At 43.0% G+C, this 27,663-nt stretch overlaps 1 protein-coding gene across 2 annotated transcripts in view; it reads right to left on the bottom strand.

Moving 5' to 3' along the window:
* The window catches only part of syngr1b (synaptogyrin 1b), a 33,673-nt gene extending 8,349 nt beyond the window's left edge, over window positions 1-25,324 (bottom strand). For both annotated transcript variants that reach the window (XM_080760085.1, XM_080760086.1), the window contains exon 1: window positions 24,853-25,324. In XM_080760085.1, the coding sequence (XP_080616211.1) occupies window positions 24,853-24,954 (102 nt within the window). In that variant the 5' untranslated portion in view covers window positions 24,955-25,324. The remainder of the gene's footprint in view (window positions 1-24,852) is intronic.
* Window positions 25,325-27,663: the final 2,339 nt, after the last annotated feature.

Genomic DNA, 27,663 nt, shown 5'->3' with positions numbered 1-27,663 from the left:
AGCTGCACTTCCGCATTTGGACACCAAAATGTGGTGTCCAAATGCGGAAGTGAAATGCTGAATCAGCGAAAAGACGGTACTTCCGGCAGCCTTCCGGGTGCTTCAAAACGCCACTGAGCAACTTCCACTGACATGAATAGTGGAGGGGGCGGAGCTTCGCGCCAGTTTAGTCTCTATCCTTTTAATACTCTATGGTGAAAACACAGACAAAAAACGACAGCAAAAACAGACAGTAAAATAAGAATCAACAAAAAGGAACAACAAAGGGAAGGGAGACGCATCGTCAAGACATACACAGCAGTGTCAGCAGACAGTGAGACAAAGCAAAGACCACATAACTCTCAAACGGGATCAAAAATCAAGGTGGGATGTTAAGGTGACATTTAAAAGTCTTGATGCTGAGGTTTGATATGGGTAGGGAGCATTATATACATTGGTGTTTATCTTTTAGGTTGTTATTAGAGAAAGTAAAAGACGAGTGTTCATTATTTGTTTTACCGATTTTAGCTATTTTTGAAAGGGGGGCGGGGGCAAGTGGCTCAATGTTGTTGTTTTTTTAAACAAAACAAAGGTTTATGACAATTTCTCTATTATTATTCACTATAGTCCGACTCCTACTAGACCCCAGGAAATTACATTTGGCCACAAAAGATAATGGGATCTATTGAATGTGAAGGGGGAGGTTCACAACGGACATTTTGAGCCTATACGACACACAGTATGGCATATACTATCCCCCTTCACATTCAATAGATCCCGTGATCTTTTGTGGCCAGATGTAATTTCCTGGTGTCTAGTAGGACTATAGAGCACCGAAGTCCTGACGTAACTCGCTCATCCCTTCGATTCCCCTGGTTCGCGGAAGTAATTTCTCTATGGAGAATAACATGGGGTGATCTTAATATCGTCTACTATAAGCGTTGTGGTCCAAAAATAAACAAGCCGTCTCTGCGTTATTGTCAGGGAGGTGTCTCTGTATCGTTTGCAACAGTCAGTCACTCATATTATGATACAGTCTGCTTCTAGCGAAGATCTAACTAATTCAGCAGCAGTAACATTAGCGTTTTCTGTCAGTCAGTTGATTCTTCATATCCATATGAGTGAAGCGGCCGGGGTGACATGTTTATTATTCAAACACAGTTCTTACATGAAGCAATCTAAAAATCCTCCTATGGCGATTTCAATGCAACTAAACAAATACATGAACCTGGGGACTGACGCCCTCTACTGAAAGTGACGTCAGACTTCGGTGCTCTATAGTAAATAAATAATAATAAAGAAAAGAAAAAGACATTGAGCCACTTGTTCGAATGACCCCTGTCAAAAATAGGTCAAATTGAAAGAAGAAAGCAGTAAATGGAAGAAAAATAAATACACTCATCTCTTACTTATTTGTCTAATAACAAACTAAAACATGAACCTTGCGGTTGAAACCCAAAGTTGTCCTTCAAAGAAGAAGTCAACAAAATGGAGACAAACGATGGAGCAGTTACTATGCAACCATGATCCTCTCCTCTCAACAGGACAAATTTAGATTGTAAATATGCGATCTCCCCCCCCCCCCCCACTCACACACACACACACACACGCACACGCACACACACACACACACACACACACACACACACACACACACACACACAAAGAGAGTATTAGTATTCTTGCACATCAGCTCTCTATTTTGTACATCCGTTGATAATGGAGAGGATCAGGCAACACACGGCCACTGACAAAAAGTGTAAAAAGCTCTAGAGACCTAGTTTTGCCGGCAGCATTGGATTAGAACGAGGCTGTGTGTGTGTGTGTGTGTGTGTGTGTGTGTGTGTGTGTGTGTGTGTGTGTGTGTGTGTGTGTGTGTGTGTGTGTGTGTGTGTGTGTGTGTGTGTGTGTGTGTCTGTGTGTGTCTGTGTGCGTGCGTGCGTTTGTGTAAACAATTTCACCTAAAATGTACTCTTGTCAATAGTGATATTAGTTTAGTGTTGTTGAATGATTGTTAACAAAAAGTGTGTGTTTGTGTGAGTGTGTGTGTGTGTGTGTGTGTGTCTGTGTGCGTGCGTGTCTGTGTGCGTGTGTGCGTGCGTGCGTGTGTCAGCATGCAGGTAAATAGAATATTAAGCCTGGGGCGGATGGTTTGGTTTGCCCAGCTGCATGTGTAGTTGTGTGTGTGTGCGTGAGTGGGCTTGCACACACACACACACACACACACACACACACACACACACACACACGCACGCGCATGTGACAACTGACGGATGCAAACAGTGCAGACAGGGCTCTTTTAAACAATGACTGATGGCTCAAACTAACAGAACAAGATAAGGCAGTGATGTAAATAGGTTTTCAATGTAATGAGTCCCACTTCTACGACGTTAGGAGTCATAATTTTGCCATTTTTACAAATTGCAGCATTCAAGTCCCATTTCATTTTATACGGTTATAATGTGGTTATATTCATGTAGAAAACAGTAGAAGAAATTATATAAACCTAGCAAAATAAACTGGAATTAAAAAAAGTACAGTAGTGCATCCCGTGGATGCAGAGGTCGTTGTTTTATTGCCTCCCATAACTATAAACTGCGTTTATGGATGCAAAATGCACCCTATTTTAATGTATAAGTACTGGTATAAATTCAGTAAGAACAGCATTTATGCCTTAAACATGTGCATTTAACACCTATTTTCACCTTATCACTGTTTAAACAATCACACAGTGTTGTGTGTGATAACTAATGCTAATTGTAGCACGTGTTGTCGGGGGTTAAGCATTGGTCAGATGAGATTGGACACAGCTGTTGAGATAAAGCGGTTTCCGATTAATCCCCTCCGTTAATACGTTCAATAGGTGGAGAGAGGGCAGCACAACCACTTAAGGGACAACTTCACCCATTTTATAATATATCTTCATATAATTGGTCCTCACAAATCCTCAACATAAAATGGTTAAAAACATTTTCTACTCTGTCTGACTGCGTCTCATATAGGAGGGAACCCCCCCTATCATTGATTTGGTTTTCAAACAAATAATTATTTTATAATTGGATATTTATTAACGCAAGAACAATGGCTATATTAGCATGCTAATTCTCCAGGAATAGAAAGCCTGCAGTTTCTAATAAGCTTGGTTTCCCTGTTGATGATGTCACTGGTATAGCCGGCGGGTTCCTGAACTGTCCACACAGCCCTCCTGTTTGACACAGACAAGAGTTGAAAAAAATCACACCATAATGTGAAGTATGAGCAGTGGCTTTGTGGGGTTGTAAATTGTAATGACCCCTCCTTGCTGGCCATGTGTGTGTGTGTGTGTGTGTGTGTGTGTGTGTGTTAGGCTGCATGTGCAACAGTGACACTTTAGGACACTCAGCGGTATTGCCGTACTCAAGCAGACAATGACAAGCCCAAAATAGTGGTAAAAGCAGACGTGTTGTTGATCTACTGTACATTAGCTACTGTAATCCATCACTAGACTCACTACGAGCAGTATGCTGCACTTGTTTTCCTGAGAGCACAGCAAAACAAGACGCATCAGCTCTTCTCCTGTCCAGCTACTGTACATATACACTTTGTAAAATGATGCCCATGCAGCATAATATTAACATTTAGATGGGGATGTGTAAACGCTCCGAGGCCACGAGGGACAGTGAGGATATACTTGTAATTATTTGTGTGCAAAAGCGTGGAAGAATAGCAGGTGACGTCTGCCACAAGGACACCATCAACCCGTCCCTTCTGCCACAAGGACACCATCAACCCGTCCCTTCTGCCACAAGGACACCATCAACCCGTCCCTTCTGCCACAAGGACACCATCAACCCGTCCCTTCTGCCACAAGGACACCATCAACCCGTCCCTTCTGCCACAAGGACACCATCAACCCGTCCCTTCCGATATAGGGACGGCCGTAATATCTGTGCCTGGCTTGGCTTGCCGCATGTTGTCCCACAGACAGCACCATCTGTTCCCACAACCACCATCGTTTCGTTTGTCTAGATAGATATGTGTTGATTGAACTAGTGCTGCTGTTCTTCATCTCACTCCGAGAGTGAACAAATGTAACCGAATGTGTCAGATGCCCACAATATGTAACTGTTTTTAGATTGTTTTAATTGTGTCTTGGTCTTGGATTTGACATGTACTGTAACTGTATGCCTTTCCCCCCTCCAATCCTGATGTATTGTGATGTTGTTTATGCACCGTGTCATATTACTCGACAACACTGCACATTAGTTGAATTACTCGAGAATAAATAAATAAACTAATATTGAATGAATGAATGAATGAATGAAAAGAACAAGAATTCCACTGACTGCCACAGCTGTATTGTAAGTGCACATTTTGTGACAAAAACAAACAAACAAGCAAACATTGAAACCATATATCTATACAGTATCTAGCTTATTGTTGTGGTGAGATGAATCAATAACTGAGTGAATAAATGCACTCTTTATTGTAAAATAAAATGGACCTGTAAACAGTCTGCGGTCTGCACACCAACAAAGCCATACAAAGTGTCTCTCCAAACGCCATTTCACATCAGCATTTAGGCACACCCTCTACCTCCAGCTGAGTGGTTAACCACATCCTAAAACCGTCTCAACCTTCCCCTAAATCATAGTAACTATTAACGTCACAAAACATGCACATTGCCACATACACATTTGCCCATAACCGGCAGGTGTTGTTGGTTTACAGCTAACTTACTACTGCTGTTACAATTCACAGATTCTTATTTTTTTTGAGTAGTATAGTCCTCATTGCTGTCACGGCGGGCCCCTTTTCACAACACGACATACCAAAATGAATAATGAATCAATAATTTTAAAGTCCTACTGTTTAACATTCATTACACTATAGCAGCGACAGCGCTTTAGCTCTGTTTTGTTGATATGGTCGCTGTCGGGCAAAAACCTATATAGTCTAACTTTGTGTTTTTTCGTAACTTAATGCCCTACTACCAGATCATAAAAAATAACTTAATGCCCTACCACCAGATCATAAAACGACAGCATCACATAAATAAAAGCATCAAAAGCAGAAGATCCACATGCTCAAAACACGGCGCTAAGCCGAGTTTTTCCTTAAATCCTTAAATTCCGTTAAATCCTTAAAAGTGACAGTATTACACATGACCAGAGTTCCACTATGGCACTATACCTGAAGAGTCTCAGCGCCCAAGGATATTTTGGAACACCTTACATACATTTCTGACGACCAGTAAGACGCGCAAACGCGGGAAGCGAACGCAGCTCGTACATATTTGGGTTCTTTTAAGATTTATTTTTAAGTTATTCTTTTTTTAAGTCTCATGTCACCATGACTCAGCCATAACCATATAAGGAGTCCCCAAAGCAGCTATACGTCCAAATATGGAGTGTGTTGCATCAATCACAAACAAATCACTCAGCTCCATATATGGGCACAAAGGGGGGACACACGCACGCACAGACATGATCTGCTAGGTCTCATAGTAAGTGCTCACTGCTTTCGCAATAATAAGGAAAGCTAATCTAGGGCTATAGTAATATCCTATACACAATGTACATGACAACAGGAGCTATAGTGATATCCTATATACACAATGTACATGACAACAGGAGCTATAGTAATATCCTATACACAATGTACATGACAACAGGAGCTATAGTGATATCCTATACACAATGTACATGACAACAGGAGCTATAGTGATATCCTATATACACAATGTACATGACAACAGGAGCTATAGTGATATCCTATACACAATGTACATGACAACAGGAGCTATAGTAATATCCTATACACAATGTACATGACAACAGGAGCTATAGTGATATCCTATACACAATGTACATGACAACTCTCTCCCTCCCTCTCTCTCTCTCTCTCTTGTGTGTTGTCTCCCTCCTCCTTAAGTGGCATTCATGGATGGATGGGTGGGTGGATGGATGGATGGATGGGTGGGTGGATGGATGGATGGATGGGTGGGTGGATGGGTGGATGGATGTGTGGATGGGTGGATGGGTGGATGGGTGGATGGGTGGATGGGTGGATGGATGTGTGGGGATTGAGATGCCTCACACCACCTATATATCCATCCACAAGTCATCTCATTAAGAAGAGAGGTGGTGAGACGGACAGATGGCAGGATGGAGAGGAAGAGAATGATGGGGCCAGAGGGGGCGCTATTTTTAGACTGCATCATAACTGCCACCGCGTCTTCTCCCGTTCGTTTCTCTCTCTCTCTCTCTCTCTGCTCATTATTGGTTATGCTTCTGCCCACGGGGGCTCTGGAGAGAACGCACACACACACACACACACACACACACACACACACACACACACACACACACACACACACACACACACACACACACACACACACACACACACACACACACACACACACACACACACACACACACACACACACACACACACACACACACACACACACACACACACACACACACTCTCCCTTTATTGCCCCATATACTGTAGTAGCTGACGTCCTTATGAAGCATCATGATTCAGGCCAGAGGCCACACATGATGTATATTATATTATATTATATATATATATATTATTATATGTATACTAATGCTTTGCAGGATGTGTGAGTTCTACAGTAGCATGATCCCCCATTGGATCAATAGTCTATCTATCTATCTATCTATCTACTAGTTTGTTCAACCCACTAAAGAAGAAAAAATTACTGAGAACAGACAGATGGACTAACGGACTGTAAAAGAGTTTTCTGTATTTTGTAGGATTAAAAAGCATAACCATAATCCAAGAGTGCAAGGATCAAAAGTCCTGAAAATACACGTACTGTAATGCAACATGTACTGTAATGCAACATGTACTGTACGTAACGTGACCCTCGCGATCGAGGATCGCTGGATATAATACCAAAAGCCAGTGCTGATTCACGCTTTGATTCGAGTGTGTTTGAGACAATGGCACCGACACCTGTAGCCCTGCAGGTTATTAAGGTGCAGCGCAAATAGATTCCATATAGTCCCCTGTGATGGCCTGGAGGGAAACATCCTCATCCCTGGGGGTCTCCCCGTCTCATTCACACTCTCTCTCTCTCTCTCTTCCTCTCTCTCTCTCTCTCTCTCTCTCATGCACAGTCACAGAAGACAGACGGTATAAGATGTACAGACACGCATAGAGATAAAGAATTGTGTCCCGCATGGCCAAATTGATTGGGTTTCGTTTCGCGAACGAAGACGCCCTCTTGGTGATTACAGTTACATGCGCTGCAGTCACATGGCAGTCAAGAGGGCCTATACTGAATGACCGTGCTGTTTCTTTGCTTGCTATAGCTGACATGCTGTCGTTCAGTAGCACTGGACTGCCACTTGACAGCTCAGTGTCTCTGGGCTCACGGAGCCAACACTTCACCACACTGTTCCTCCAGTCAGTCAGCAGTATTAGTAGAGGGGCCGCAGTGTTAAGCTGAATAGAATGGTGATAATACCACACTGTTCCTCCAGTCAGTCAGCAGTCTTAGTAGAGGTTCCTCCAGTCAGTCAGCAGTATTAGTAGAGGTTCCTCCAGTCAGTCAGCAGTATTAGTAGAGGGGCTGCAGTGTTAAACTGAATAGAATGGTGATAATACCACACTGTTCCTCCAGTCAGTCAGCAGTATTAGTAGAGGGGCTGCAGTGTTAAACTGAATAGAATGGTGATAATACCACACTGTTCCTCCAGTCAGTCAGCAGTATTAGTAGAGGGGCCGCAGTGTTAAACTGAATAGAATGGTGATAATACCACACTGTTCCTCCAGTCAGTCAGCAGTATTAGTAGAGGGGCCACAGTGTTAAGCTGAATAGAATGGTGATAATACCACACTGTTCCTCCAGTCAGTCAGCAGTATTAGTAGAGGGGCCGCAGTGTTAAACTGTTCCTCCAGTCAGTCAGCAGTATTAGTAGAGGGGCCGCGGTGTTAAGCTGAATAGAATGGTGATAATATCACACTGTATCTCCATGCAGACAGCAGTATTAGTAGAGGGGCCGCAGTGTTAAACTGTTCCTCCAGTCAGTCAGCAGTATTAGTAGAGGGGCCGCGGTGTTAAACTGTTCCTCCAGTCAGTCAGCAGTATTAGCAGAGGGGCCGCGGTGTTAAGCTGAATAGAATGGTGATAATATCACACTGTTCCTCCATGCAGACAGCAGTATTAGTAGAGGGGCCGCAGTGTTAAACTGTTCCTCCAGTCAGTCAGCAGTATTAGTAGAGGGGCCGCGGTGTTAAGCTGAATAGAATGGTGATAATATCACACTGTTCCTCCATGCAGACAGCAGTATTAGTAGAGGGGCCACAGTGTTAAACTGTTCCTCCAGTCAGTCAGCAGTATTAGTAGAGGGGCCGCGGTGTTAAACTGTTCCTCCAGTCAGTCAGCAGTATTAGCAGAGGGGCCGCAGTGTTAAGCTGAATAGAATGGTGATAATACCACACTGTTCCTCCAGTCAGTCAGCAGTATTAGTAGAGGGGCCGCGGTGTTAAGCTGAATAGAATGGTGGTAATACCACACAGCCTCCATGCAGACTGTCAAGAGTCACAATCTGTATCCGCATTGTGCTGGTGTTACTCCGGGGGCAGGCTGGGGTGCATACTTAGTTTAGACCAGTAAGACGCGCAAACGCGGGAAGCGAACGCAGCTGAGACCCTGCAGATCATGTCTGTCTGTCTGTCTGTGTGTCTGTCCCGCTGTTACTGTATATGTGGACCTGGCCCCTTTTGTGCCCATATATGGAGCTGAGTGATTGCTGATGCAACACACTCCATATTTGGACGTATAGCGGGACAGACACACACACAGACAGACAGACAGACACACACACAGACAGACATGATCCGCTAGGTCTCATAGTAAGTGCTCACTGCATTCGCAATCACTGCGTTCGCAAATAGTCATTGGTTAGACATGGGGTAAGGTTAGGTTTAGGTGTGCTGCCCCGTGGGAGGTTAGGGTTAGGGTGAAGGTTTGAGATAGGTGTGTGCCATCGTGTGCCTCGTTGTAAATCTTCATGGCTAACTTGATCTCAGGTAAAGGCATAATACAATACAGTATAACAAAACAATAAATAACATTTCCTAGCAGTCATCAGCCACTGCAGGAACACACTGTATTCTGATGTTTTCACAGTTTTCGGTAGACAGCGATGTTTTTGTGCTGCCAAACAAAACTCTTACCAAAATACAGCGAGAGAGCAAAGTGTTTCTGCATGGTGATCACCACCACACTACTCTAGTGACTGATATCTGTGGTATACTAGAGGGAAATCTATCACTATAGTATCACTATATACTATCACTATAGTCCATACCCGGGGATTGTGAACACCCAAACTATATGCAGGCTTTTGGGTTATGTGCTCGCAATAGTTACACACTTTTTGAGTGGAAGCTGCTCATCATGTCATCCTGTGGTGGGACAGCACTGTAATTTATGACCCGGCGTCGATGCGTGTCAAATGTGTGTGCGTGTGCTATGGAGTACGGACATGATATGCAAAGCTGCTCGCAGCTCATAAAAGGAGCTGAGGAAACAGGCGCTATAAGTCAAAACTCCTTTCTGACTTTGTACCGCCGTTCTCTGTGTGGCGTTGCGTTTGTGAGCATGTATACTGTCCACTCAGTGGCTACTGACCCCATATAGGCTACAGCAGGGGTGCCCACACATTATTTACTTGAGATCTACTTTTAAAATGACCAGCTAAACAAGATCTACTCACCCAAAAGATATTATCCAACTGCTGAGCTGCGCGGCACTGTCGTAGTGTCGTTACATAATAAGACAAACACACTTGGAATAGGATATATATAGAGAGGGGGAAATTGAATTGGTATAGTATTTTCAGATAAATTATAACTTTGTATAATGCTAATGATGTTTGTGTGCAACACTCTTGAAAACAAAGTATTGGATTGTGGGTTAGAAGCTGATGTCAATCAAGTCACCTTAATTCAAGTGGCAGATGTGAGTTTTTTATATTTTAAATTATATATGTTTAGGGCATGTGATCTACCTGCACAGCCTTTGTGATCTGGTAGATCACGATCTACCTTTTGGTCACCGCTGGGCTACAGGGACCGTAACGGGGACTCTACACTGTTCACATAAAAACACTAATACCGGTATAAGCAGCTACCATTTGGGGGAAGACTTCCTCACTGTCTGCATATGCTAAATAAAATGGTCAATCAATGCCCGACGTGTGCATGTTCAGATGAATTGCTGAACCCATTGAGAGAGACAATGCAGATGAGACAGACAGAGGTTTTATAATAGGTTTACCCCTCCTGCTCATGCCCAGAGTAGGGGTGTACACCGTGTAGATCAGGGGTGGGCAACTTTGACGGTGGCGAGGGCCAATATATTTCCACACTCACTCCAGAGGGGCCACAGTGCATGTTACAGTCGTAGCAAAAAATAGCTGATCTACAAGCTCAAAACGCGTCGCAGTGATACGCGTTTTGAGCTTGTAGATCGGCTATTTTTGCTAATATATATTTTAATTGAAAACCTGAATAATTTTTTGCTATTTTTGAATTGGAATCCTGAAAAGTATACCCTTTTTATTGAATTTCAAAAGCATTTAGTTATAGTTATGTTATCTTTCTGAACTGTTAACATAACTACATTGGACACAAAAAGACAATAACATTTTAATACTAGTCATGTAATTAAGTAATTAAAGCAGGTTTGGAAATGTAACAGCTGAAATCAATACTATGTCAGTATTCTGATATTAACATGCGGGCCGCATTAAGTGAAGGTACTGGGGGCCGCATGTGGCCCCCTGGCCGCCAGCTGCCCACCCCTGGTGTAGATGAAAGGAGGAGACAGTTAGAAGGATCTTCAATCACTGAGACAAACAAAGGCATGGTTTTCTAAAGCTGGAGTGCAATGCAACATTACAAAACAGTTAATCAAACTAAATGTAGCTTTGAGAGATTTTTCACTCTCTCCGCACGACACCGTTGTGCAACAAAGTAGAAAATAGGGCTTACATGCTTAACCCATTTTGACCTGAGATCAGATTCATACGAGGTTTCCACTGGACACACACTGGTCTGATTAACCCATTCTGACCTGAGATCAGATTCTAAAAATGTCAGTCGTTCTTCGATTTTTCAAAAATAGCAGACCTACAAGCTCATAGCGCGCCACTTGGTGGCGCGCTATGAGCTTGTAGATCTGCTATTTTTCAATAGCTAAAGCATAACATGATGCTAACACCAAAATGGGTTCCCGTTCAGAATGGGTTAATCAATTCACTGACATGCATCCCATGTCTATAATGCATTATACACATAGTCACATACGGTATGTTATACTATGAGCATTATGCTTGTAACAATGTATAATTATAACGATTTATACATTTATACTGTAACAATTATCATAATAACACATTATATAAAGCATTTAAGAATTGGAATTATAAAGTCAATTAAGTATTATAATACTTCATAATTACTATGCACCGGCAGAACAACTTTAACACATTATTTATTTTAAACTCACTTCTCGATTATCAGATTAATCGGGAAAGTCATTTATTAAATAATCTCTGCGGAGATAACGGACAGTAAAAAGACTGCGTGTATTTTCATTCAGATTCTCCGGCTCAGGGGGATCAGATAAATGGAGTCCCCTTCCTCCCTGACTGGTCTCTACCAGGTTGATAGTAGAATCACTGGCTGCTCAGTTATCTGCACCACCTGCTTCCCTCGCCCATAGAGACACAGTAAGGAGATGAGCCATGTGACACTAATGCGGAGACTTATGTGAATCCCCTCCACACCATCCCCCTTTCTTCTGCCTGCAGCGTGTGTGTGTGTGTGTGTGCGCGTGTGTGAGTGTGTGCGTGGGTGTGTGTGTGTGCACGTGTGCGTGAGTGTGTGTGTGTGTGTGTGTGTGTGTGTGTGCGCGTGTGCGTGTGTGTGTGTGTGTGCGCGCGCTCTCTCAGCCTCTCTGAGCCCTTAGACAGCGCAGCTAGATCACAAGGTTCCTGCTGCTGAAGAAAGCGGGCATTGTGGAGGACACCACGTGGGGTCCTGCTTGGTCTTGTGATCATCAGAAGGTCACTTACGCACGGCAAATTAGAGGCCGCCGCTATATCCAAAAGTGTGTGTTTGTGTGTCTTATTTATTTTAAAACACAACTATAAGGACCTTTCTGTTTGCCTTTGATTGAGTTACTTTTTCCTGCTCTTCTGCACTGTATAAAGTATCTGTTTTCTTTTTAGTTTTTTTTTTTAACTTATTTTGTTTTATGCATGCTAATGTTATAGTAGCCTATAATTGTGTTTCCTTGCTTGATGTTCTGTTCTGTGTATAGCACATTGAATTGCCTTGTTGTAGAAATGTGCTACTGAAGTCCTGACGTACGTCGTCAACTCATTCATCCCCTAGGTCACAGAAGTCATTTCTCTATGGAGAATAACATTGGGTCATCTTAGAATCGTCTCATGATTGATACAGTCCGTTTCTGGCAAAAGAAAATATTAATTTGGCAGCGGTAACGTTAGCCTTTTCTCGCCGTTAGTTGATGCTTCATATCCATATGAGTCAAAGCACCAATTATTTTTGGAACACAGTTCTTGACGCGATATTAAACCCGTCTATAAGAATTCAGAATGGCAAAAAAAAAGTTTTAATAAAAACGTGACCACGGTAGGATGCGTAAATTACATCGGACTCTGCCTTGCCTTGATTTTACTTGCATAATAACAGCAATACTACAATATAAAAACACTCCGTTTCAAGGCCTACTGTGTCCTAAATCTAACTTCAGTAAAAGTTCAAATGTATTGGCATCAAAATATCTCTAAAGTACTACTGACATGGTTCTAAATATGTCAACCTTTTGGAAAATATACGATCCAAGATCACACATTATTCAATCAATTGTGACGCAATGTGAGCTTGTAGATTTTTTTGAATAGCCGAAGTATAACATAAAGTACTGATAAAGTACTAATAAGTAACTAAAAAAATTGGAAATCGTTTGTAAATTATTGCAGTAGAGTAAAAACTACAATATTTGCCTCTGAGATGTAGTGGAGTAGAAGTATAGAAATATTTAAAAAACAACTCAACATTGTACTTATACATACAGTACTTACTTAAAACTACTAAAACTACTTTAAAATACGTAAATTAAATGACTTGCTTTCCACCACTGTGCGTCTGTGTTCATGAGCAACACAATGCCTGTGCAATTGTGCATTATTTGTATGGCTGTGTGCATGCGTTTAGTGTATGTGTGCAAGCATGCTACATACAATATTCTCTCAATCAAATAAACATAAAGACATGGCAGCAGGCTGTGTGCCATCAGAATGTATAGTTGACTCTGCACAGAGATGCACATAGCACACAGCACTGCACACAACTGCCATTCAACAGGTTTTCCATATCAATCCAATCGGATCAATCGAGCTGCTTGTGAATGATTTAAAACAGCTGCTGCATTGATTGAAAAGTATTTTATGGCTCCAGTAGAAACGCACACACGCACACACACACACACACACACACACACACACACACACACACACACACACACACACACACACACACACACACACACACACACACACACACACACACACACACACACACACACACACACACACACACACACACACACACACACACACACACACACACACACACACACACTGCAGATCGAAACACTGGAACTAACTGTAAAACAATGGTCAGAGTGTTCTTTTAGAGAACATTATAGTAGACTCGGGTCATGTCAGTAGTTCCAAAATGTTTTCATGTCAAGGACCCCCAGATTAATGTGTATTTGTCTTATTTTTATAGCAGATCTACTAGGGCTTTAAGCAACTAGTCGACTATTCAACTAAGTCGACTAGTAAATCCACTAGTCGACCTTGTTGGTACTACTTGACTAGTCGATAAGAATAAAACAGTTATTATTTTTTCCCTCTGTTTTTGTAGGCCTCAAGGTCAGCTAGATTATAGTTATAGTCACCAATGTACACAGTTTTAAAATGTACAACTATTATTTCCTTTTTGAGTGGTGCAACCACTCCCTTACGGAGCTGTGTGTGAGTGGCTGTAGCTGGCTGATGAGCACGAAAACAACATGGTTTTCACCACCTGTGCGCAACCTAACGCGCACACACACACACACACACACACACACACGCACATATTAACTGTATAATATATGATGCTTTCTCTTTTGAAAATCTATAAATACTATAACCTAAATTTTCTGAAAAACATGCTGCTATTCAAAGATAGCAGATATACAATTTCACAGCGCATCACTTTGTTCCATGCTTCGCGCTTGTACATCTGCTATTTCTCTTCTGGAACAAAACATTTTCAGATGAGAGTCCACAGCCAAATATATATCAATTTGGTAGTTCTTAAAAATAAAAAAAATAAAAAAATAAAGTTTGCCAGGCATACGTCTAATCTCTCATTTGGGTCTCGAACTGAAACCTCTGGGAACCTCTGGGTTAAAGGACCACTTCACCACTTTTCAACCTATCTTCATATTGTCACGATGTGAATCAAGAAGGTTATAGGACCCAAATGCAGGACAGCTAGGGAGGCGCAGAGGCAAAGAAGTCTAAATGCAGGAGGTTTTATTCACCAAAATCCGGGAACAAGCAACATCACACTTGACAACCAACAATGAACTGACAAGGAACAAAAAAAAAACAGGGGCGTATAAATACACACAAGGAAAACAGGGCACAGGTGAACATAACTCAAAATCAAGACAGGGATTGGCTAAGTGACTAACAGGACACAGGTGGAGCAAACAAATAATCACAGGTGAGACAAGACGGGTAACAGTAACCACAAAGGAAACCAGGACACAAAATACTACAAGATAAAGGAACACAACAGAACAGTAAAACACTAACCCAAATTAGGAACAAGGAACACCAGAAAACACAGCAGAAAACGTCACGGATCACATATAGTTGGTCCTCACTAATGTTTATGATAAAATAGCAAAATGTCTTTCTACTCTGTCTGTGTCTCATAGGAGGAATGTGGGCAGTTCATAAACCCGTCCACCAGTGACATCATCGTTAGGCAGATCTTTTTTAAACAAGATTTAAATATATATATGTATATTTAGATTTTTATTATCGTGGGAATGATGGCTAGCATTTTCGCATTGCAACTTTTCACCAATAGAAAGCCTGCAGTTTCTATTAGCTTGGATTCTCCATCGATGATGTCACTGGTGGACGGGTTTCTGAACTGTCCTCAGCCCTAATATGAGACACAGACTGAGTAGAAAACAATTGTGCCATTTTATTATGATCATTATTGATGACCAATTATTATTATGAAGTGAGGTTGAAAAGTGATGAAGTGGTCCTTTAACCCATTCTGAACGGGAACCCGTTTTGGTGTTAGCATCATGTTATGCTTTAGCTATTGAAAAATAGCAGATCTACAAGCTCATAGCGCGCCACCGAGTGGTGCGCTACGAGCTTGTAGGTCTGCTATTTTTTGAAAAATCGAAGAACGACTGACATTTTTAGAATCTGATCTCAGGTCAGAATGGGTTTAATCAGACCAGTGTGTCCAGTGGAAACCTTGTATGAATCTGATCTCAGGTCAGAATGGGTTAACACATTAGCTGAGGACACCCTGCTTGCCCCCACTTTGAGAAGCACTGGGTTATTACGTCACCTAACGGCTGAACAATGATAATGTTAATAATAATAATAATAATAATAATAATAATACATATGATTTATATAGTGCTTTACGATAGGTACTCAAAGTCGCTTTACTGATAACTATAGTTAAATTAGTGTCTACTGCATTTTGCTTTGTCTTTGTGAAAGTCTTACTTAATGCATTGTTGCTTCTAATAATGTTTTGATCACTTTCACCTTTGTGTAAACTTTACAATATCCATAAACAGATTGTTGCCAAAAAATAAACTATAAAAGAAAGGTAAACAAAGAGGGATTTATATGGGAATGTAAAGTTTGAAAAGGTGGGTTTTAAGTGTGGTTTTAAACGTGGTGAGTGTCCTCCGTATGCGAGTCTGAAAAGGTGGGTTTTAAGTGTGGTTTTAAACGTGGTGAGTGTCCTCCGTATGCGAGTCTGAAAAGGTGGGTTTTAAGTGTGGTTTTAAACGTGGTGAGTGTCCTCCGTATGCGAGTCTGAAAAGGTGGGTTTTAAGTGTGGTTTTAAACGTGGTGAGTGTCCTCAGTATGTGAGTCTGAAAAGGTGGGTTTTAAGTGTGGTTTTAAACGTGGTGAGTGTCCTCAGTATGTGAGTCTGAAAAGGTGGGTTTTAAGTGTGGTTTTAAACGTGGTGAGTGTCCTCAGTATGTGAGTCTGAAAAGGTGGGTTTTAAGTGTGGTTTTAAACGTGGTGAGTGTCCTCAGTATGTGCCCTGAAAGAAAGGACGTCTACGTGCAGTAATAGCACTATTATGCACTATCATGGAATTAGTCTCAGGCTCCTGCACTCTCATGCACAACAATTGTGCTGAACTGTAGAATAATCCAGTACAGCCACATGCGTTTCGTGTGTGTGTGTGTGTGTGTGTGTGTGTGTGTGTGTGTGTGTGTGTGTGTGTGTGCTCTTATACTGAGTGTCTGCAGCAGTGTGTTGGTCTGGGCTGTGGGGATATCTGATTGCTGCTGTCACCATGGTAGCAGTTGCTCATATAATTCCATGGTGTGTGTGTGTGTGTGTGTGTGTGTGTGTGTGTGTGTGTGTGTGTGAATACGGGAGAAAAGAGACAGACAGACAGACAGACAGACAGACAGACAGACAGACAGTAGACAGACAGACAGACAGACAGACAGACAGACAGAAAAATGGAGGACACCACGCTGACCTTCCATTTACTTACATATCCTGTCTTATCTACACTCATCATTTATCTCGTACCGTTCTCCTTGTCCTTGTCTTCCTCCTCTCTCTCTCTCTCTCTCTCTCTCTCTCTCTCTTCACTTAGTCACTTCTCTCTCTGTCTCGCCTTGTCCTTTAAGTGCACACCTCTGTGAGAACGTCTCATTCTTAACCTCCGTTTTAAACCCTAAATATTCCGTTCAATGGGATCCCACAAGGGTCTATCTTTAGATACCTACCGTAATTCTCTCCCTCTACAGTCTACAGACTCTACACCAACCAGTAAGACGCGCAAACGCGGGAAGCGAACGCAGCTCGTACATATTTAAGTTAGCCATAACCATATAAGGAGTCCCCAAAGCAGCTATACGTCCAAATATGGAGTGTGTTGCATCAATCACAAACAAATCACTCAGCTCCATATATGGGCACAAAGGTGGGACACACAGACAGACAGACAGACAGACAGACATGATCTGCTAGGTCTCATAGTAAGTGCTCAGTGCGTTCGCAATAAGCACTTAGCTGAAAATGACAGATGGACTATTTTCGGTTAATAATAGTAGCCAATATAGTTTGCCTATTATGATATGCCCAGAATATGGACGCTAGGGTTCAAGTAACATCTGATCTAAATTAGCATAGAGTACTAGACGTGCATGTTTTTGTTATTACCAAATATGAAAATACAATAACAGCCAAAACAAGGTGAAGTTGATTGATCTGACAGTAGTACAGTGTCTTTTATTTTATTCCTTTATTTTTTTATGGAGGGACAGACAGTAGGCTGACAGGAAATGTGGAGAGAGAGATGGTGGGGTGACATGCAGTGAAGGCTGTTGGGATCGGGAGTCGAACCTGCGTGGCACACTGCCAGACTGGACTACCAGCCAAGGTGCCCCTGGACCGCTGAGCCACGGCCCAGGCCAACACTACAGTGTCTTAACTGTACTGTCATGGGCGGATTTTGGGGGGGTGCAGGGGGCAAGTTTTTTTATGGCTTCTGACTGTAGTTTGTAATCATCTCTCTTATCATGATATGATGACTCGCTGTACGGCTGTAGTGCATGTGTGTATGTGTGTGAGCTGCTGTACTACCTAAATAACAAATTTTTAGGGGTTAGGGCATTGTAAAAATCGCGCGCTCACGCAAGGAGTCGCTCGCCAAGCAGTCGCACCCCCTGGCGTCAAGTTCAAAGTCCGCCTATGTGTACTGTATATAACTTTCCTCTTCTACCTCGGATTTTGACCCCTTTTTCCTGCGCAAGTGCCCACATGTTTTTTCTTGAGCTGAGCCTGCCTGCTTCCTCAGGCCATGAATTGAATCTGGACCATCAGGTCAGAATCCATGCCAGATCCTGTGTCTATGTGAGACATGACCTTTGACACCATCTAAATGGCTCAATAGAAGAGCAGGGAGACCAAATACAATCACCCCAACAATGGTAGAAGTCATATTGTATTAACATACTAAAAATAAGGTACAGTATGATGTCGCTTTAACACATGTTGCAAATCATAACAATTATTTGCAAATATACTTTTACTCAGGTGTGATGAGCATTCATTACAAGAAGAGTCTCATTTACAGTACAGTAGGCTACTGAATGTGTCCAACAAAATAGTATTATTTATTGTATTTTTTTTTCAGTCTGAAACATGGATAAAATGCAAGCAAACAAACACTTCCATGCTTGCTGACTCCATCCTACTGCTAACCTTGAAATAATGACCAAGCTCTGTGTCAGAATTCTGACAAGTGGGTGCTAAGTTAGTGTGTGTGTGTGTGTGTGTGTGTGTGTGTGTGTGTGTGTGTGTGTGTGTGAATGCGTGTCACTGTCAGACAGTATTTGTTTTGCAAGAAGATGAAAGAATGCCGTGCTGCATTTGTGGTTACGCTAAATTACTCTCCAAACTAAAGCTGTCAAATTATTGTACTGGAGCAAAAGGTAAAATATTTGCCTCTGAGATATTAGTGGAGTAGTAAAAGTTAAAATTATTTAAAAATATACACAAGTGAAGTACCTCAAAATTGTCCTTAAGTAGGATAGAGTAAGTTACTTTGCACCGCGCATTTGTGTGTGTGTGTGTGTGTGTGTGTGTGTGTGTGTGTGTGTGTGCGCACGCGTGCGTGCACATACACACGTGCCACGTGATACGTTGTGACCTTTTAGATCTGAACTTTTCACCAAAATTGAATAAGGTGAGTCGTGGTTAAGTGGTAATTTGAATAAGTGGTTTATTCATAATGTACTTTTTCCTTTCCAAGAAATGTAGTGGAGTCAAAAGTACAATGCTTGTCTTTGAAATTGTAGTGGAATGATCCAAATATAGTATCCCAAAAAAAGTACACAAGTAATCAAGTACAGATAATTGTTTTAGTTAGGCACAGTACTCAAGTAACTTTACTTGGTTACTGTCCATACTACCCTACTACAGTAGTATGGACACGTAGGGCATTCATTTAAGAAAATAAAAACACAAAATGTTAAATTATGGAGAGCAGAGGTTTCTGCCCGACAGCAATGAATTCTTGTGGACCCAAAGAAGAGTGCTGTCCTGCTGGCTGGGGAAACTGTTTCCCTGCATGGTTCCCTGCTGGCTGGGGAAACTGCCGGCTCCCCAATCTAGTCTCCATTCGTCTGGGATAAATTTATTTTTCTCTTACATTTTTATCATACGATTTTGTAAAATGTCTTTCAACCAGTGTCAATAATTATCTAATGTAATCCTGGGTGCTACATTCCTCTGCCAACCTGGGGAGAGCAACGGACTGACCTCATACTTCTTTCACTGCATGAGGAGTTCAAAGCCGCTTCTTTTCACCTGACAGGAGGGGGGGGGGGGGGGGGGGTTTCCCTGCATGGTTGGACTTAGCGCGTGGAAGGAACACGTTATTCCAACCAGTTCCTGGTCTGGGATCCATTATTATCTCGGCCATGCAGGCCGTATCAGCCAGATGCTTTCGCCCCTGTGTGTGTGTGTGTGTGTCTGAGTGTCTGTGTCTGTGAATCCAAAGCTAACCTCAGAAACTATAAGAGCAATCAGTGTTCAGTGTTTTCAAATTGCCCTCTTGGGTGGTGCTGTACCGTGCAGCCTCAACTGTAGGTTAGACAATATTTTCAAGTGAGTCAAGTGAAAGTATAGATTTTGTATATTCCATATAAGCTGTGTCATTATCTGTACTTGATTACTTGTGTACTTTTTTTTGGATACTATATTTGGATCATTCCACTACAATTTCAAAGACAAGCATTGTACTTTTGACTCCACTACATTTCTTGGAAAGGAAAAAGTACATTATGAATAAACCACTTATTCAAATTACCACTTAACCACGACTCACCTTATTCAATTTTAGTGAAAAGTGTCATTTGACATAGAGCTCTAATCTGCCTGAAAGATATAGTATTCGAAAATAAGGTCCAAAATAAAATATGGTCCAAAGGAAAAAAGGAAAATAAATATAGGAATTTCAGTCAGACAACTCACAAATAGATTTGAGAATGAGTAATGAGTGTGCATTATGATATCTGACTTGGCGTTCGGCTCTGCTGGATTTACTCCCTGCTCGGCACGATTAAGCATCAACATAAAACATTAAGAGCAGGGAGATAGATATACAATAACCCCCCCCCCCCCCCCCCCCCCCCCCATGGGGAGCAGAAATACCCCAGCCCACCGGTGGTGGTGCTGGGGTGGTGGTGGGAGAGAACATCACATACATTTGTCATAATGATCAAACTAAATAGAAATAGAAACTAAAGTTTTTCAAATAAATGTAGTGGAGTAAAAGTAAAAATTTTGCCTCTGAGATGTAGTGGAGTAGAAATAAAAATATATTGGAAATGGGAAATACTCGAGTAAAGTACAGTAAAGTACAAATAATAATAAAGGTACAGTATGTAAGTATTTATTTAATTTGAAATTCCATTAGAGGACGAGGATAAGTCCCTTGAGTTGCAGCCACTTGTTTTCAAGGGTGTCCTCAGAATCAGTAAATGTACTTAACCCATTCTGAACGGGAACCCGTTTTGGTGTTAGCATCATGTTATGCTTTAGCTATTGAAAAATAGCAGATCTACAAGCTCATAGCGCGCCACCGAGTGGCGCGCTACGAGCTTGTAGGTCTGCTATTTTTGAAAAATCGAAGAGCGACTGACATTTTTTAGAATCTGATCTCGGGTCAGAATGGGTTAATCAGACCCAGTGTGTGTCCAGTGGAAACCTCGTATGAATCTGATCTCAGGTCAGAATGGGTTAATAGTTACTTTACACCATTGCCATTTCCCCACTACAGCTTCTCTGGGTCTTACTGTAGTTATATTTTCCAGTTACTGTTATAATTATGTCTCTATATGTAACTCTCCCGCTCTGTTTATCTAGCTAATGAGCTTCCTCTCTCCACTGTGTCTGTCACACGTCTCCTTGTCTTCACACCCTGACTGCGATGCCTCATCAAAAAACACACCAGCCTGACTCCCTGAGGCCACTATAAGGCCTCAGTGATGGAAGGGGTACTTAAAGATGGGGTGCCGTGATTTACTCCAACCGTAAAACCCTTATTTTATTATATATAGTCCTATATATTATAGTGTACAGTATCTGTTAAAATTACATCTTTGTGTGGACACTAACACCAGTTCATTAATTTATGCCTGGTTTGCCTGGTGGGTGGTGATGGGTGGTGATCCACCTGAAATGAAGCCACACCCACAGCTGGTGTTGTATGATAAAGGGGGAGGGGTTAGGTGAAGGGATGATATTGTGATGTGACGTCACTATATCACAGTTTTCTCCATTGGCACGTCTGTCAAGGTTTCAGCCTCCAGGAAGAAACACTAAATACAAAGGGACGACATCATTGCCCATAACAACCACACCGAGGGGTCTAATGAAGTACTTTACTACTTTCACCTCATGAAAAACTGGAAAACATACAGAGATCACAGCACTCCATCTTTAAGTATCAATACGTAAGCCCTATCAATACTGCAATGTGTAGTACAAGTAGAAGTATGCACTTAAAACACGTAAAGGTATTTGCATCAAAGCATGCTTAAAAGCAAAAGTACTCATTGTACAGAACATCCCACATTTAGCCGATCTGCTTGTAGAGCTACAATTTTCAAAATATATAGGGCTGAAGTGGTTAGTGTGTTTTCTCAACAAAAATAAAAATCTACAAAGTAACTAGTAAGTACTAGTAAGTTTTCATGTAGTTGTAGTGGAGTAAAAAGTACTATATTTGCCTCTGAGATGTACTGAAGAATACTGAAGAAAGTAAAAAACATGTTTCACCTCGACTGTGTCGCTTGCAGACAACGAGCGAGTGATCTACAATGTCATAACACTGCACATTATATTCAATTTAATAGAAACGCAGGAGAGAGAGAGAGAGAGAGAGAGAGAGAGAGAGAGAGGGAGAGAGAGAAAGAGAGAGATATGCTCATGATTATGATCTCACCTACAATGTGTTCCTGTCGATAACATCACATCCACTGGCGGGACAAGTCAATACCGGACCAGGGGGGGCAGAACGCACAATCATGCCCCCCCCCCCCCCCCCCCCACTGTACAGCACAATAAATATATGGTATGATATAATAACCCATCAAACCTTGATGTGACATCGCTTTAACCCATTTAGACCTGAGGCCAATTCTACAATAATGTCTTCTAAATCTGAACATTTCTGAAAAACCTATGTTACTATGCCAGTGGTTCTCAAACTATTTCATGTCAAGGACCCCAAAATATTATGTAATTGGCCGCCGACCCCCATCTGAAAATATGTTGTTCCAGGGACCGACATCGGAAGCAAAGATTTGGGTTAAAAACGTTCAGAACGTCAGATCTACAAGCTGGTAGCGCGGCACATGTGTGCCACGCTATGAGCTTGTAGATCTGCTATCAACAGCTATCAGCACCAAAAGGGGTTCATGAATGGGTTCAAAGTTAAAACAAACACATCGGCTACTGCGGTTTTCTCTCACCGTTGAGCACCACTGCCACAGTGACAGTGCACGCCGGACTCACTTCAACTAAAGAACTAAAATGTTTATAAGAATTGGCACGGCGGCCAAACAGTTCCAAGTACAAGCACTATGGTATGGGCATGATATAAGCAGGCTAAGTGGACTTCCATTTAACAACATCACATTCTTGCAGGCAGTGACAGTAGCCTAACTGTACTGTAGCCTACCTGTTAATGTTTTTTTTTGGGCAGCTGTTGTTGTTGTTGTTGTTGATGATTTTACCAGCGTGAGCCAGCATGAGATTTATACAATGAACTACTCACCTAATGCCGCGGAGGTTCCATGTATGACATACTTCCAAAGTGTTTACATTGTTTATGTATACGCCTGTTGTGGCTCTTTGTTGGTTCCAAACATTTCTACCTTATATCCAACAAACCCACTGATGCACCTAGGGACTATGGATGTACGCAGGTCAAAGAAAGAGATGGTCCACAGGTTCAATGTCATGTTGTTGTATTTACTTTCCTTTAAAGTGCATGGTGCATTACAAGCAGCTCCTTCTGGCATTTGTCTCTTCTGTGTTCTGTCTGTCTATCTGGTAAAACGGGTGTGTCCACCAGGTGCATGCCGCTCCCCAATCACCCAGGCCTACATATACTCTCAATCAACCAATCAATTAGGTCTGGGGAGGCGTGCCCTTGGTGTCCAAACAGTGATTCAAATACATAATAACCCATCAAACCAATACCCAATAATGACAAATAATAATTACAACAATTGTGATGATAATAATAATAGACATACTAAACAGTGAGGATGGCTTCTACAACGCCTATAGGTCGTCGAGGCTAGGGCAAGTGCTATGGGCAAGTGTTACGGGGGTTAAGATTGAGGAAGATTGGGAGTGAGTCTGCAGTTCTGATTTCTATGAGAAGTGCTTTACATAGTTTTGGAGCCAGAAGGGAGAAGAGTTTGGGGACTTGTGGAGCGTTGTCCCTGTGTTTTTAGCAAAGGCACTTCCAGCCTCTGATCTGAGCGCACGGGAGGGTGTGTGTGTGAGTGTGTGTGTGTGTGTGTGTGTGTGTGTGTGTGTGTGTGTGTGTGTTCGTTCACACAAATGAGAAACAGGTGGAATGACGGGTCTTCAATATTAACCCAGCCATAGCCCAACTCCACAAACACTTCATATTGTTACATGGTGGACCTATTAAGTATGTAGCCTTGCCGAGCCATGAGGCCCATAGGGGGCAGGAGCCTATCTCCTGTTTCTGTAGCATGAGGCAGCTTGATGTACAAGGACACCCCCTGGACATGACGCTAGTATGTCGCAGGGACTTACACCCCCTAATCCAACCCTTGATGCTGAGTGTCAAGCAGGGAGGCATTGGGTCCCTTTTTTTACAGTCTTTGGTATGACCCGGCCGGGGATTGAACCCCAACCTCTCAGTCTCAGGGCGGACACTTTAACCACAAGGCCACTGAGCTGGTGGTGGTCCAATTGGCCTATAATAAACACTATCGTAAATCATTCCAATATAGCCTACACATAGCCTGTCGAGGGAGCAGGATGGGAAAAATGAAAAAATATAATAAATAATAATAATCTATACATTTATATAGCGCTGTTCTATATAAGAAGCCATACCCAAGTCTCGTGGAAAACATAATGTCTAATAATAATAGATAAACAGTGAACACATAAGTACACACACACACACACACACACACACACACACACACACAGCTAGCTCTGGAGTGGAGGTGTGTGTGGTGTACGTAGGCAACAACAGCAGGACAATCTCAATGTCAAATCACCACAACAACAAGGAATATAACCTGCGACAGTCAGGGGGTGGAGTGGTGGACGAGGACATCGTGACAGATGCTCGTCCACGTCGTGGGGGGGGGGGGGGGTGGGGTGGGCTCTTATGAAATCAAAACGTATGCTAGTAGTATAGCCTATTATAGCAGGAGTCAGAGGAGTGGTGGCTACTCACCCAAGACACTATGCGGAGAACGGTGTGGGGCTGCTGGAAAAACGTGACGGGGTCGAACGCCCCTCCGGCCTTCCCAGCTCCGTATGCCTGCATCCCCTCCATGGTTGCTACACTAGCTCCTCTCTCTCTCTCTCTCTCCTCCTCTCCCCGTTCCGTTCCCCAGCGCGCTCTGCACTCAAAGGCGACACCAACACCACGGCGTGTGTGTACCTACGCGACGGTGCGCGCGCGTGTGCGTGTGTGTGACTGTGTGTGTGTGTGTGTGTGTGTGCGTGTGTGTGTGGGAGGCACGATATACGCGGACAATCCCTGATAAGCTTCCGCTATGCGCGTGTGTGTTTGTCCCTCTCTCTCGCACCGCACGCACTGCCGATAGGCTATTATTCTGTTGACTGTCCTTTTAAACCTTTCAATGTCTCTCGTCCTCCTCTCTCCCGATATTTCAAATCAATGTACCGTATATGGAAATTGCCCCGTGTTCTCTCTCTCTCTCTCTCCCTCCCTCTCTCTCCCCCTCTCTCTCGCTCTCCCCGTCTCTCTCTCTCTCTCTCCCTCTAGCGCTCTCTCTCTCTCTCTCTCTCTCTCTCTCTCTCGCTTACTCTCCCTCTAGCTCTCTCTCTGACTGCAGTCACACCATAGCCTAAAGAAATCGTAGGTAGCAGACGTCTCCGCTCTACTCTGCGGAAAGTGGGCGGTCCCGAGAGGGGACGCACCCGGAAGCCTATTCAATGGCATGTAGTCTTCTATTTCTTGGTTGGCGAAGTGGGCGTGAGAGTGACAAGTGAGTGAGTGACAAGATGTTGACAAAGGCGCATTCTAGTGTAGGCTATATGCTGCTGCGTTGCTACAAGGCTGTGAAGTTATGACTCTCTAGTAGACTGGTTAACGTACGTGCCTTTGGAATTGGCAACCCGGGTTCGCCTCCCTGCCGAGGCTCGAGGCTACAATGGTTTTGTTTTCCGACGACTTGCGCGACGGCCAGTTTACATCTGATGCTCTCCGGAGTCAGATGTAAGCTGCCGACAAGCATAAAAATGAAGTGTGTCACCCGGCGGTGAGAAGGAGAAGGATATTTTTGATTTATTGATTTAAATATTTATTAACAGTTTGCAGAATTACAATACATTTCAAGCACAAACTCAATACAAATACTGTTAACTGTGAGTGAACGACCCAATTAAGCATTACACTTGTTTACAACAGGGTCCACATGGTTCAATTCATCAAAACATTTATAAATAGACACTTCTATATAGTTAAAGAACAGAACAGGAATTCATCATAAAACAGTGTTCCCTGACCGGGGATCGAACCCGGGCCGCCGCGGTGAGAGCGCAGAATCCTAACCACTACACCACGAAGATTAAGGTTATTGATGATGAGAAGGGCTGTGGAGGGTGAAGTGAACGCGCTATTTTATAAATATAAAGTTATTTTCAATGTCATCATGGATCAGGGTTACAGTAAATGACAATGTAATTCAGCCAGGGGTGCCATGGATGAAAAGATTACAGGGGTGATCTGAAGCAAACATGAGAACCACTGCTTTACATTTCTTCAGACGATTTTTCAATGTTTTGTTAACAATTTGGAGTGGACAGAATGTTACTTCGAGGTGCCCACTGCCCAGGGGGCGTTTGACTCCGTGAAAGAAGAAAACTACAAGTGAATACCCGCCCAGTGGATGGGCTGCGGCTGCATCTGTTCCATTGGCTAGTGCCTATCTCACTGCCGGGTGACACGCGCTTGTCGGCAGCTGTCTCTGCCGCAGAGGAGAGCGTCAGCTGTCGGCTGGCCGTTGCGCGCAAGTCGTCGGCGGACTGGAGCTTTTTCTCCATCCACCAGCTGTCTAAAAACCGCCGAGACGTCTGCGCCTACGATTTCTTTAGGCTCATGTCTGGCTGCAGCCTCTCCCTTTCCCCCTCTCTCTCGTATTCTTCGTCCTTCAGAGAGAGAGAGAGAGAGAGAGAGAGAGAGAGAGAGAGAGAGAGAGAGAGAGAGAGAGAGAGAGAGGGGGGGGGGCGGGGGGTAGAGCGTGGTGATCGCATGAGCGCGCTTTCGCTGTCAAGTCTTCCCGGTGGTAGAAATTGTGTCCGTGCGCGTAAAGCCCCATTTATTATGCTTCGTCGCGGCCGAAAACTGCAGACCTACAAGCTCACACGGCGCCTCGGACGTCACGTTGTGAGCTTGTAGGTCTGCTTTACTTTACCCCCCTCGTAAAACATCACGAGGGTTGCGCGCCTTTGCGCACAGGACGCACAGTTGCACACAGGACCTCCAAGTCACGCGCTGGCCTGCTCCCCTATGGCTGCTCCTTTTGCCAGCGTTGAAACAACACACAGGAAACAAAATAGTTTAACAGACTAAAATGGGAATTAAGTAAAGGATTCTTTCAAGTTTCAACTGCTCTGTAGGCCTAATGAATGGGGGGCATCAAACACGGACAAATGCCGAAATGTGAAAGAAGTTAGAAACAATAAACTAAACAAAATATGGTAAAATATGTCGGCTAATATTGTTCAAAACAAGCACAATTATGCAATTTTCATGATGATGAGCAACTAACTAATTTCATAGAGATTAACCAGAGAAGAGGTTTCCATATTATCAACTATCTGCGCCCTCCAGTGGTGGTTTTTGGATATTGCCTCGTACATGCGTCACTCCTCTGCGTCGTTACAGCCACTGCCATTGGTTGCAGCCGGCCAATCAAAGCCCACGTGACTCTTCGTACGCGCCCGCTGATTGGTCCAGTGGCGCAGCTCCTTGGCCGGTTGCTAGGAGACGCGTCGTGTCCATTGTTGCCGAGGA

This window comes from Protomyctophum bolini (genome assembly GCF_963924005.1).
Source record: "Protomyctophum bolini genome assembly, chromosome: 3".
NCBI lineage: Eukaryota > Metazoa > Chordata > Actinopteri > Myctophiformes > Myctophidae > Protomyctophum > Protomyctophum bolini.
The sequence above is the reverse complement of the archived record's forward strand: the minus strand, read 5'-3'. Positions and strand labels throughout refer to the sequence as shown.